The sequence below is a fragment of the Carassius carassius genome, chromosome 40 (genome assembly GCF_963082965.1).
Source record: "Carassius carassius chromosome 40, fCarCar2.1, whole genome shotgun sequence".
Taxonomy (NCBI): Eukaryota; Metazoa; Chordata; class Actinopteri; order Cypriniformes; family Cyprinidae; genus Carassius; species Carassius carassius.
Window position 1 is genome coordinate 12,356,923 of NC_081794.1, and position 13,339 is coordinate 12,370,261.

At 35.8% G+C, this 13,339-nt stretch overlaps 2 protein-coding genes across 2 annotated transcripts; one reads left to right on the top strand and one right to left on the bottom strand.

The window, feature by feature from the left end:
* Positions 1 to 419: 419 nt before the first annotated feature.
* ifit9 (interferon-induced protein with tetratricopeptide repeats 9) lies at positions 420 to 2,276 on the bottom strand. The gene is made up of 2 exons (XM_059532991.1): positions 2,184 to 2,276; positions 420 to 1,858 (listed from the first exon to the last, which is right to left on the bottom strand). Exons 1-2 carry the CDS (start codon positions 2,186 to 2,188, stop codon positions 448 to 450), a joined length of 1,416 nt encoding a protein of 471 aa, XP_059388974.1. The 5' UTR covers positions 2,189 to 2,276; the 3' UTR covers positions 420 to 447.
* A 1,169-nt stretch (positions 2,277 to 3,445) lies between these two features.
* ch25h (cholesterol 25-hydroxylase) lies at positions 3,446 to 4,438 on the top strand. The gene has a single exon (XM_059532992.1). It carries the CDS (start codon positions 3,481 to 3,483, stop codon positions 4,240 to 4,242), a length of 762 nt encoding a protein of 253 aa, XP_059388975.1. The 5' UTR covers positions 3,446 to 3,480; the 3' UTR covers positions 4,243 to 4,438.
* The last annotated feature ends 8,901 nt before the right edge of the window (positions 4,439 to 13,339 follow it).

Consider the following 13,339-nt stretch of genomic DNA (forward strand, 5'->3'; position numbering starts at 1 on the left):
ATTTTGTCCATTTGTTACTTAATAATAAATGATTATTGCTGTTGCCTCTAATAATTATTTTATTATTATTATTATTATTATTATTATTATTATTATTATTATTATTATTATTATTATTATTATTATTTTAAGCCAGTAATATAATAATTCTTGAACAACAGACTTAAATAAAACAACCCAGCATTTTTGGTAAAAATATTTAACCCAAACAGCTGGGTCAAAATAACCCAGCATGTGTTCCGTCCAGTATTTACCCGGTGGTGGGTTGCCAAATAAGTTGGGTTGTTTTTAACCCAGCATTTTTTAAAGTACACTATTATTTACATAAACATTATTCAGCCACTGACAATATATAGTGCACATTAAAAGCATTATAGTATTTTTTTTTATAAATAGTATATTTTATATTTTATTTTATATTATAGTATGCACAAGTAAGTTAAAATTTCAGTCCCTTAGCAAAGTTTTTGACAGCTCATCAGTATGTGAGCAGTGCTGATGGGCTCTCTGCAGATACTCCTTTGCTTGCGTCTCCTGCTTATCTTCAGAAGATATAAAAGCCAAAATCTCGTATGCTTCTTTGATGTTCTGCCTGGTTTTGAGATTCCTCTCTGCGATTAGTCTGAGCTTCTTGCCAGCTTTTTTCCTTTCGTAGCTGTCGATAGGAATCAAGTATGCTGACTTGAACTGACTTATGGCTTGGTTTTCATCCTTTTTCTTGTAAAGCAGAAATAAACCATAGTTTGTGTAGCAGTGCTGCTTATCAGACTCACTGAGAGCCTTGTCATCTATCAGGCTGCAGAAAATCTTCTCGGCCTGTTCAAACTGTCGGTTCTCCCCATAGGCCTCTGCTAAATTAACCTTGGCATAAATATTGTTAGGCTTCAGCTCTACAGCCTTTGAGAAGTGCTGGATACATTCCACCACCTTAGCAGATTTCTGAGCAGCAGGAACATGTCTACCAGGCCTCCTCTCCTCCAACATCTGAATATGCAGCCGTTTATGGCAAAGGCCGATTTGATGGTGCAGGAAGGAGGAATATGGGGCCTGTTCCACTACCCTAGTGAGGATAGACAGTGATTCTTTAATGGAACCCTCTACCCTGAAATATTTACCAACATATCTGGTGACCTGTGGGACATCAGGAGACAACCTGAGGGCCTCTTTTATTAGGTTCTGTGCTTCCTGTCTCCTTGACCTCTGGAGTTTCAAAGCCAAAAGTACCATGATCTCAGTGTTTGTAGGCTCCAGACTGAGAGCCTTTCTTAGCTGTTCGGTGGCTGTTCCAGTGTCTTCTGCTTTGTTCATGCCATCTACCCTGTAAAGCACTATTGCATAGCCTACATTAAAAAACACATTGTGTGGTTCTGCCTCAAGAGCCTTAGAGAAACTTTCTTCTGCTTGCTTATAGAAGGTTCCTCCAAGTCTCAGAAAGCTCCAGCCTTTCTCACCATGTATTACAGACAAGCTACAGGAGTAATCTGATGAACCTGGTATGTCCTTGCATATACTTTTTATGGTTTTTAGGTAATCTTCCACATCATTTAACCTCTGTAAGTGATAGTGTACCCATGCAAAACTGGAGAACGTCACAAGGAACTCAGCTTTCTTTCGCTGGTCTTCCCTTAATGCTAATTCAGCCTTTTGAAGGTAATCCAGTGCACTCTCAGTTTTACCGTCCAGGTGGCTGATAAAAGCCAGAAGGTTGAAATATATAGCATGATACTTTTGTGGACAAAATCTGATCCTATCATGGAGTCTGTCTGGTAAGCTGTTCCAACCCCTTATGTCTGATTTTTCTACCCCCCATGTAAAAAGACACTCCAGCTGCCTGAGTGTAGCTTCCATGTCTTTGTTGCTGGAGACAGAGGAAAATAAATTATCTGTTTTGTACAACATACTCAAGGTATGACTGGCAGTATATATATTTTTTTATAAATAAACACAGCAGTGCACATTATTTTGCTAAACAAATTTAGATTAAAAGATTAGATAGATGTTATGAAATAATATGACTACTACGAGATAGCCTACATCAACTGAAGAACATGCAACTGACATATTGGGTGATTTGGGCGTGTTTAAGACACGTTTGCTTAAGATTAGTCAGCACATACAGAGCTACATTTAAACTGCATGTTTGGTCAAATTAGTTATTTACAGTAGGATCTATTCACGCCTACCTCATTTTTATTTCAGGATGCGTTCTTTCCCTTCGGTCTGCGTATTGAAAGATTCGATGTCACGAAAACGAAACTAAATAGGCAGAGAGAGAGGTTTCGCTTTCGTGATAGGCTACACTGCAAAAGCAGACGTGCTGATCTAAATTCAAATTACTTTAGATTTTTGTTTGTCATAAACCCATAATATTGCAAAGTATATTTTTCGCTTGAAAAACAAATACAATAACAAACAAACAAATAAGTAAATAGAGCATCTAGAAAGCATGGGCAATATATATAATAACATTGTGTATGTGAAAATAATTTTAATCATTGTAAATTTTAATTATTTTTAACATATAATAGGCCTACTTTCTTAAACCAACATTTTATCCCTGAGGTACTTCACTGAGTTAGACATTCTATGATTGTTTGCAATAATGTTAGCATTTATTTGTATTCCTTGTGAAAAATATTGTAAAAAAAAAAAAAAAAAAAAAAAAATTCAAGATATTTTTTGAGACGTACGCTATAGTCAGAGTACTGTCAAGTTTGATATGTGCGTAATGATGTGGAGTATTTATAAAATGAATTCGTTGGCAAGAAAATGTATGTATGTATATAGGCTAACAGAGCGTGTCAAACAAATAAAAATGTTGAGAGCTCGAGTGTTGCAGCAGCACCTGCCTCTTAAAAACAGCAGACGGCGGTGTTTACTTGATAAAACTGGAATAACTGTTCCACTGTCAGTCTCATTGCTGTTTCTGGAGATACTCTTACAGAAGTTAAAAGTGACACAAAGAAATGTAATATTAACTGTCATATTTTGTCGGATTAATAAAGGTTTGAAAAATCGGAATGTGGAATATCCATATCAAGTGAGACTGGGCGAGATTAACTGATTGAGCTGCTATCTAAACAGAAAAACACAGTGCCATCTCCTTAATGGTAAATTCGTTTACAAATTCGGAATCTAACCTCACGCTTTTATCTCTTCACTGTGTTTCAACACACTGTCTTTCCATCATCGTTTATATTAATATTTGTGTAGGCTAGTAAACAATTTTCAGTCTCTATAGTAGTCTAATGCATGATTTTTATATTTATGAACTTATATAGTTAGCCTATCTTATCTGATTAAAATGACAAAAGATAAGCTACTCTCTGAAAGCACTGCAACATTTTCTGGAAATTCCAACAGGAAGAACCATTTTAGGGGAGCTGAAGCGCTCGTAGTGGAAAGGGGCGGGACTGAATGCTTGATATAAGCGGCACGATGAACATGTGCTGCCATTCAGAAAAACAGAACTGAAAAGAAATGGCAATGTTTGGACTACAGTACATCTGGGACAGCATTCTGCAGTACGAGGCCGTGCTAAGGTCTCCATATTTCCCAGTTCTCTTCTCAATTACAGTCTACCTAAGCTTCTGCCTGCCTTTTGTTGTACTGGATACCCTATCTCCTAGGGTAGCACTGATAAGGAGATACAAGATTCAACAGAAAACCACTGTGTCTTGGAAGATGATGTGGAGCTGCCTTGCACTCTCGCTCTACAACCATGCCATGTACATCTTCCCAATGAGTGTCCTGCACTGGTACTGGAGACCTGTCAGCTACACAGCGATGGCACCTGGGCTCCTGCGAGTCATCTGGGACCTTGCTGCCTGCCTGCTTCTCTTTGACTTCCAGTACTTTGTATGGCATCTTCTGCATCACAAAGTACCTTGGCTCTACCGCACTTTCCATAAGGTGCATCACAAATACACGTCCACCTTTGCTCTGGCCACTGAGTACTCAGGGGCTTGGGAGACTCTGTCATTGGGTTTCTTCGCTGCTGTGAATCCTATGTTACTGGGGGTTCATCCTATGACAGAGATGCTTTTCCATATGCTGAACATGTGGCTGTCAGTTGAGGACCACTGTGGCTATGACCTGCCATGGGCGACACACAGACTGGTGCCTTTTGGTCTGTATGGAGGAGCTCCGCACCATGATGTCCACCATCAGAAGTTCAAATCCAACTATGCTCCATACTTCACTCACTGGGACAAACTCTTTGGGACACTGCACTCTGAATGAACTGAGCAAATCGAACAAACTACATGAACTGATTTCATCTGTCATCTTTTGTAAAAAGTGCATTACCATTCTATGAATGAATACTTTTGACTCTAAAACTTTTTTTTAAGTTGCTTTTTAATTCATGTGTTAAATTAATGTACTATTTATTTAATATCTGTATTTAAATGTGTCTAGAAAAAATGCTATGTCTAAGGAGCATATATATTTTTATTTATTTATAAGCCTGTTTTGAAACTGAATGTTTTAAACTGGAACATGAAGAACAAATCTAACCAATGGTAATAAAGCTATGAAGTAAAAATAATTCTATGTTTGTGTTTTCATTTTGCATATTATGAATAGTGAAAAGAAAATGATGTAACTGCATATCACTACTTATCTAACAATTTTTCAGAATAAAGTCTAAATAAATTGACTTGGGGGAAGTTAGGTATATATATATATATATATATATATATATATATATATATATATATATATATATATCCGTATTTATTAAAAATACATTTAGTAATACAAGTATTTCACCAACAAATAATGACTAACGTAAGACACTGAAATTATACATGGGTACTTTATTTTTCTTATTAATGTAAAAAGTTTTTGAATCAAGTCAAGTCACCTTTATTTATATAGGGCTTTAAACAAAACAGATTGTGTCAAAGCAACTGAACAGCATTAATTAGGAAAAGTAGGAGAAGTGTGTCAATAATGCAAAATGACAGTTAAAGGCAGTTCATCACTGAATCCATCTCAATTCAGTTTAAATAGTATCTTTGGAACCATTTGCAATCAAGTCAACGATATCGCTGTAAATGAAGTGTCCCCATCCAAGCAAGCAGGGGCGACAGCGGCAAGGAACCAAAACTCCATCGGTGACAGAATGGAGAAAAAACCTTGGGAGAAACCAGGCTCAATCTGGGGGCCAGTTCTCCTCTGGCCAGACGAAACCAGCAGTTCAATTCCAGGCTTCAGCATGTGCATTATGTGCAGATACATTATGAAACCATGCCAATTAACAGTCAAAATGACATGCTTGCAATCCTTTTAAATAATGAAAATTTGTTTAAATCGCTTTACAAATAATGAACTACGACAATGTTGTGGGCTCAGGTCTAGTAGTTATGGCCTTGGAACTCTTTAACAGAGAGGGTAAAAAGAATAAAAATAAAAAAAGATTAAGATTTTAATTTTGCTAAAAAAAAAAATCCTAGTGAGGAAAAGATCTTAAAATGCTTAAACCAAAACTATCTAAATTAATAATCATCAGTGGATGAGTTGTCATTTGGTATTATTAACTCAAAGTTCCATTAGCTCCTCTAGAGAGAAAGTGTGCATGTGTTATCACAATGGACATCCTGAAAAACACAATGGAGAATTTCCCAGTCATGTTTGAATTCCCAGAATTGCCATATTCCCGTCAATCACTAATTGAAATCCAAGCATGTTTTCATTCATTGCTTCTGATCATTACTTCTGAGTTCATATTTAGTATTTGATCAAATCTACTGTGGATGGCCCCAAACTTTACACACTTAACCCAGGTATTCATAGACTTCTGAGTTTCCAAATACCTTTTCTAGGGCCACTGCTTATAGACACAATATTATTGTGAACTGAAGACTACTATAATGATCTCTCATTCATTCATTCATTTTTATTTATTCATTTGTGTGTGTGTGTGTGTGTGTGTGTGTGTGTGACAAATTTTTTCATCAATGAAAATCTGCAGAATTTCCAATCATCCTTGTGGAACCTGTTTATCTTTATACATGTTTTTCTGCCCTTGCCACTTCTAGCAGTTTGTGAAGTAATCTTAAAAAATTGGCTACCTTAATATACTCCTTAGTTTGAGTTTCATTTGTGGAAAGAAGACATGGTATGCTTTAATGTCAGTCACTAACTGTGAATTTAAGAGGAAATAACAGATTTAAATGCACAGGTGTCAATTAAGGAGTGGATTGGGGGGGGGGGGGGGATTTAGGATGATTCCAAGGGCCCATAAATACAGGGGCCCCAAGGGGGAAACGTCCTGGAATGCAGGGGCCCAAAAACCACAGTGGTGCCACTGATTACAACAGAAAATACTACAATTTACAATTTACTTTTTAATCAAATTTTATCTAATATATTTAATCTAAATGAATGTAATGGTTTATGATGGGACTTGTAAGAATGTCCTTTTCCTCGTTAATTATAAGGGAATTCATACTTTTTGACTTAGAATATATTTGAAAATATTTTAATGACAATATATTGCTTTCTTGAGTAGATTAATGCATACTCTTTAGTGGTAACATATTTTACAGTTAAATTATATTTGTCTAAGTCTTTTAAGATATAATTTTACCATACTGTATATGATAATATCACTTTTTCCGTTTAAATCACTAACAATCACAGTGTAGTTCATTCAATATACAACAACATTCAAAAATCAGTAAAATATTTGAGAATAGCATGATTTGAAATTGCATTTTTGTGCGAGTTTTAAGTGCTTGTATACCATGTCTGTTCTCTGTATGTGGTTTCCAGGAGTATGGGGGACTCTGACGTGAGGTCACACATCCTTTTTAGCAAACAAAACCCAAAGCTTTTTGAAAAAGAGAGATACTCAATTCTGATGAAAATCATGTCATATCAGATAATATGAAACTGTAAAATTGATTTGCCAATGACTTGAAAAGCATGTGAAAAGTTATGTTTTTAAGCACAATCACTGAGTCTCAGATGCTTATCGACAGGAGAAATTTCAAAAGTCAGACAGACAAAGAAAGCTATTCTTAACCACAAACGTGAAAGAGGAAAAAGAACAAGAAGAAACAGCAAAAGTGAAAGTATGCTAAAAAAGATTTTCCTCTTAAGTAAAAAATGTAATGACACACTTCCTCCTTGCAAAATACTTAGAGAACGAAAGGTTGGTTTTTGATCTTGACTTTGGGGATATGGCCAAACGACGTATTGTGCAACTTCCTGTCCAAGTTCAGACAGACACCTTTGTAAAAAAAGATCTGGCTCCTTCGCAATTACTATGGTTCCAGTCTGAGGACAGAAATGCATTATAAAGACTTTTTAGATTTTGATATTTAGATATTTTAAAACTGCATTGCATTACCAAGTACATGTACAAGCAATGTTAGTACTAACCAAGATCAGTCAGCAAGAAGTTCTGCAATATTAGGTTTAACCTAATTTAATTCTAAGAAATAATGTTAAGAAGGTAAATTCAGCATAATTTATCTTGTCCCTTATAATTAAAATATTTTAATTAAAATAATGACTTTGCAATGTAATCATCCGGACAAAGTAAATACATGAATATAAAACTACATATGATATCTTAGGCCAGGCTTAAAGTGTAACACTACAAGCTGCTCTATCTCTACAAGGAGGTCTTTTACTTGATAAAGGTAGGGGGCCCTTGGTTTAATGTGTACAGTGATGCTGTAAGAGCAAACATCTCTCACACTTTCCACTGCATGATAGTTATCAGTATGTAATGGGTAGATAGTCCCCTATAACTGATTATGTAAACTGTACCAAATGTCAACAGAATTCTTGAGTATATTGGGGTTTTGTTGTGGGCAGGAAACATTTTTTATAGAACTCAGGGGAAAAACACTGGTGCTCAAATAAACAGTAGTATGATCTGACTAAAACACAAACTCAGAAATTGTGTATTAAATACTGGTATATAGTAAATACTTGAAGAAAAAAAAGACAGAATTATAACAGTTTCAGTTTTAATTTTACAATAAAAATGGGGTATTTGTCATCAGACAAGTAAAATTCTATGTAAAATGTATAATGTGTATGTAATGTCCATGCCCAAGGGGGTTTCCAGCGTCAAGGCCAACTCGCATTTAATGGGTTATAAAGTAGGTAGTGTCCACTATATAAAATACTGCTATAAAAATACAAGAATTATGGCGGACCTGTATACTTTATCTAATTGAATGATTTCATGGTAATTTGCTAACGTCTTTGAGCTGTTACAATCTGTGTTGCTGTAAAATGTGCTATTAATAATGTAACGGAAGGACTAAAGTTAATCAGATTAGGGCCTCCATCAGTGATGGCCAATAATAACAAAAAAGTACAGGGTTACTCACCCAAATAAAAAGGGCATTATGGTAACATGCATCACACTTAATTTATGCAATAAACATATTGCAAACTTTGTTACAAAGCTCATATTACAAACCCAAAATTTGTATATTAAAATACTGGTATATAGTAAATAGGAAAATAAAGACATAATTATAACAGCGGTTTTCTTTTCTTTTTCTTTTTTTATGGGGTATTTGTCCTCAGACAAATAATAATCAACAGAAATATTTAATGCATGTGTAATATCCATGCACAAGGGGGTTTCCAGAGTCAGGACCAACTCACCTCAGGCATTTAATGGGTTATACAGTATGCACCAATGTGCTATTCACCATATATTGTAAGCTATTTCTTGTAAATGTGTGAGAGATCTGATTCATTTCCCAATAACAAATACAAATTTGCAATATCATGCAGCATAAAAGGCTGTTTTGTACAGATAAAATAACAGGAAGTGGCTGACCGGAAGCCTTTCACATTCAAGGTAAAATTATAATGTTAAAAAAAAATAATAATAATAATGGATAGACTGAACCAGGTTTAGCCCTCCATGGAATATACAAGTTCTGTTTAGAGATAATTATAGTCACTTGCCTGTGCTTACATCAGTTTCTTAAAAATGAGGAACTTGTGACGTGAGCAATGATCATGCTACTGTACAAAAAACATAAATCTACCCAAAGATTGTATCTTAATCAAAAGTGCCCTTAACACACACTCAAATGTTCTACTCATGTACAGGCCCAACGATATTTCATTTGCTTTACTCCCAGCATATCAGGAACAGCAAATCAAGTTGCTACAGGCATTTTAGAGTTTAATTACTGACTAATACAGAAAGAGGCATCATCTGTGAAATGTTTAAACTTGTTTCATTGTCACTCCAAATCTGTATTATAAAGAACGCGTTTCACAGGAAACTTTTTGAGAAATATTTGACCCCTTAAATACCTTTGAGTATTGTAGAAAGGTTCTGTTAAGCCATATCAAAACAGACTGCATGCCTTGAACATGCACATGCAGATGCACTGGATACTGTAGTGTTCAAATTATACCCCAGATGAAACTGGATGATGGCAGACTGATCATAAGGTATTAATAGGTAAATAAGGTAAATGTAGGCCTAAAAAAAAAGACATGTCATTACTAGACGCAAATGAATGCTGTAAAGTTTTTGAGTTTCTTGGGTATAGCATTTATGCATAACATTTATGCATTACAGATTTAGAGCTTAACGCCATAAAGTATTTCTCAGAGAACAAGGGTGGTGGGGGATGAGGGATGGTGGATGGAGGGATACTTCAATGTCTGTGTCCGAAATTGCCCCATCTACTTTTTTCCTAGCAAGCCAACTGCATTTTAAATTAGGTGAGGCACTTTTTGTGGAAGTTGCATTCAAAAAGACGATAACAGAATTGTTAGACAAATAATCTCTATCTCTCAGTTACTGAACAAGCTGTATATTTTCCTTCATGTTCAAGAAATGCAGTTTATTAGAGAGAGAGAGAGAGAGAGAGAGAGAGAGATGTTATGTGTATACCATACGAAATGGTTCATCCATTGTATCTGTTTGCTTTATTGAACATTTTTATTGTATACAATTGTAATTGTTTATAATTATTATTAGGATAGAGATAGTGTCTACTTTTTTCCCTCTTTTGTTGTTGTTGTTTACCTTTTCTTTTATATTATTACATGGCGATGTAATTATATTCTGTATTTACATATACTTAAAATGCTTTGAAATAACTGAAATAATTTGGCAAGGAATACAGTGAAGACTTGTCTAGAACTACTTTTGACTTGCCTTCTGTTTTCCTACAAGCAATTGCACGTCAGTTCACTTTAGTTCCAGTCCTGCTCAAATACCAAGTAACAGTGAAAACCATATTAGCTGGTTCAGGTGTGTTTAACTGGGGCTGGAGTTGAACTGAACCATTCAGTCAATGTTTTTTTTAAAGAACCACCTCGTTCTTAACTTTTTTATAATCTGAAGAACCTTCTTTCATCACAAAGAACCTTTTGTGAAACAGAATGGTTTTTCGGATGTTAATGTTTCTTTTTGGAACCATTTATACTTCTATGGCATCAAGATGCAACTTTATTTTTAAGAGTGTTGGAGACCCTGGTATACCATATTTGATATATGAGGCCTCAATTTGACCAAAACATAGCTGAAAATCTTTTCACACTGTACTACATGCCTTCTGGCCTCTGATTGATAGTTATGTTGTTTTAGCAGGTAAAAGGCTGTTTAGTTTCGTTCTAAACCTTCAGGTCATGGTATACGTCGTCGCAATCATTTTTTACATTTGTTTATATAGTGCTTCTTACAATACAAATTGTTTCAAAGCAGCTTTACCGTATAAAACATGATCATGCCTAGTTTAGTTTCATTCTAATGTTCTGTTTAGTTTCTAGGTCATGGTTGTCTTTGTCTGAGTTCTTGTTCATTTATTACCAATATTTATAATTTGCTGCTTACCTGTTCCCTGTTTTTCCATTGCCTGTCTCAGCGTATTTAAACCCTCTGTTTCCTCAGTTCGGAATTCTGCATTAAAGGGATAGTTCACTTTCAAGTTTAAAGGGATTAAAGGGATAGTTTCACTTTTCATTTTGATATGTTTTAGCTTACCTCAAGGACATCCAAGATGTAGGTGTCTTTGTTTCCTCAGTAGTTTCCATTTTGATATTTTTAGGTCAAACCGTTCTTGTCTGTGACTCATATAATGGAGGTCTATGGTCACCACCTCAAAGAGCATGCACAGAGAAGTCCAAATCAAACAATTCCCCATCGTAAGTACACATTGATGACCTAAGACACGAAACGAGCAGTTTGTGTAAGAAAACGAACAGTATTTATATCGTTTTTACCTCTTGTACACAACCATGTCCAACTGATCTGAGGGCGTGCATGGACATAGACAGTATACCGTTCACACAGCTTCAATAGAGGGACTGAGAGCTCTTGGACTAAATCTAAAATATCTTAAACTGTGTTCCAAAGATAAACGGAGGTATCACGGTTTGGAACAACATGAAGGTAAGTTATTAATGACATAATTTTGCTATTTGGGTGAACTATCCCTTTAACAGAGGGCTTAAGAACAGAATCAATAGTTGAGAATAGCATTCTAGAGCTATGGGAGTTTTTAACAATAATTTCAGATAAGAATTTGTGCTTAGCTGTCCTAACAGCCCTTTGAAAATTCTGTAAGGAAACATTCAACATTTCAAATTATATGTGCAACCTGTCTTTCTTTCATCTACGTTCAAGCAGTCGACATTGCTGTCGTAGTGAACTGATATTGTCATTGACACAGGGCTGTGACTAGTTTCGAAGATGAACAAACTTTCGAGGTGCAGTAAGATCCAAGACTTCTGAACATTTGCTATTAAAAGACTGAATCTGCTTGTCAATATCTGGATATGATGAAGCAAGATCAGAAACAGGTAAATATTCAGCCCCCGAATACAGTTCGGAGAAGATGTGATTGGAGTGAGAAATGAATGAGTGAGACCACCCTGCTTGACGGGGTAAGGTTACTGGTGGAGCAGGCAAAAGTGTAGAAAAGAGCACTGGTTTGTGATTAGAAAGTGGAGTGTCACAGATGTCATTGTCAGCATTAGACCATACGTCAATATTAAATCAAGCGTATGACCATGACAGTGTGTAGGACCATTTACCCATTGAGTAACATTCAAGGAAGACAGTAAATTTAGAAATTCCCTTGCTAAGGCATTGGCAGAGCAGCATACATGAATGTTAAAATCGAGTATTAAAATATGATCATATCTGATCAAAACATCTGCTAGGAGCTAGGCAAACTCATTTATAAAGTTACTAGTAGAGGAGAGGGGGGGGGGCAATAAATTAACAAAAATAAAACGGGATTGGGACGGTTAAGGTTAATTTTTTGAACCTCAAAACTACTAAAGATGTCCGTAGGAGAAGTGGCAGTGACATTTTTTTTTTCAACAGTCCCTTCGCTTTCCTACATCGAAGTCGTGGAGAACTCCATCGGGTAATCCTGGGAAATGAATAAAGAATTGTTGAACAACCGAGTTCCGCCAAGCACCAGGGAATCCGGATGCGACAGACCAAGTCAAATAAAAAAGACAATAAAAACCAGGTGAGTAACAGGGACAGTGGACGGCACCCCATACACACCGGCGCCTTTCCACCCTTTCTCTACTTTAAAGTAATAAATCATGAACCTGATGTACACTAGATTAGGAGCTCACTTAAAAGAAGGAAATTCAAATTGAAGAACCTAATGACTAGAAAACCACTACTGAAAATGGAAAACAATGACGTTTGAGGTGGAACAGCCTTTAGGTTCCAAACCACAATGGAATCTATAAATATACTGTGGGTGACTCCAGGAGATTACACCCAGCTTAATTAAGGTTTGATATTTTTGGTCAATGAGAAAGAAAATGAGATCAATACAAACACATGATGCAACAGTAAAACACACAAAAAAAAAAAAAAAAAAACCCTGAAACACCCTACCTGCCATATAATGAGTGTTACCCTTTTCAGCACTACAATATCAGACACATTTTTTTTTTTTACTCTCACAGAGAATAATCACTGTATTATTTACTGAGGTGTGATGCTTACTGTAAACTCGCTCCAAGAAGAAAAATAATTTCAGCTTTGGATGATGACATAAAAGGGTCCATATCCATTAGGGTCCCTAGTGTTCAAATCCAAGGGCCCTGTATATCACCCTGTATCCCTGGGCCTTTATTAGCTATGTTTTCACTGTACTTCCTGACTGAGGTATGTATGAGATTGACGTGCAAAAGCCCTTGATAATCCTGTTACTGGTTATGTGACCTGTCACAAATGTCAGTACATACCAAGCCTTGAATATTAAGGATTGTTGAATGTTGAATGTTTTCACCTCAGGGGAAACACATGTAATACATAGAATAAGGTTTAATTCTGCAATAAACTTCCGTGATGGAAAATTAA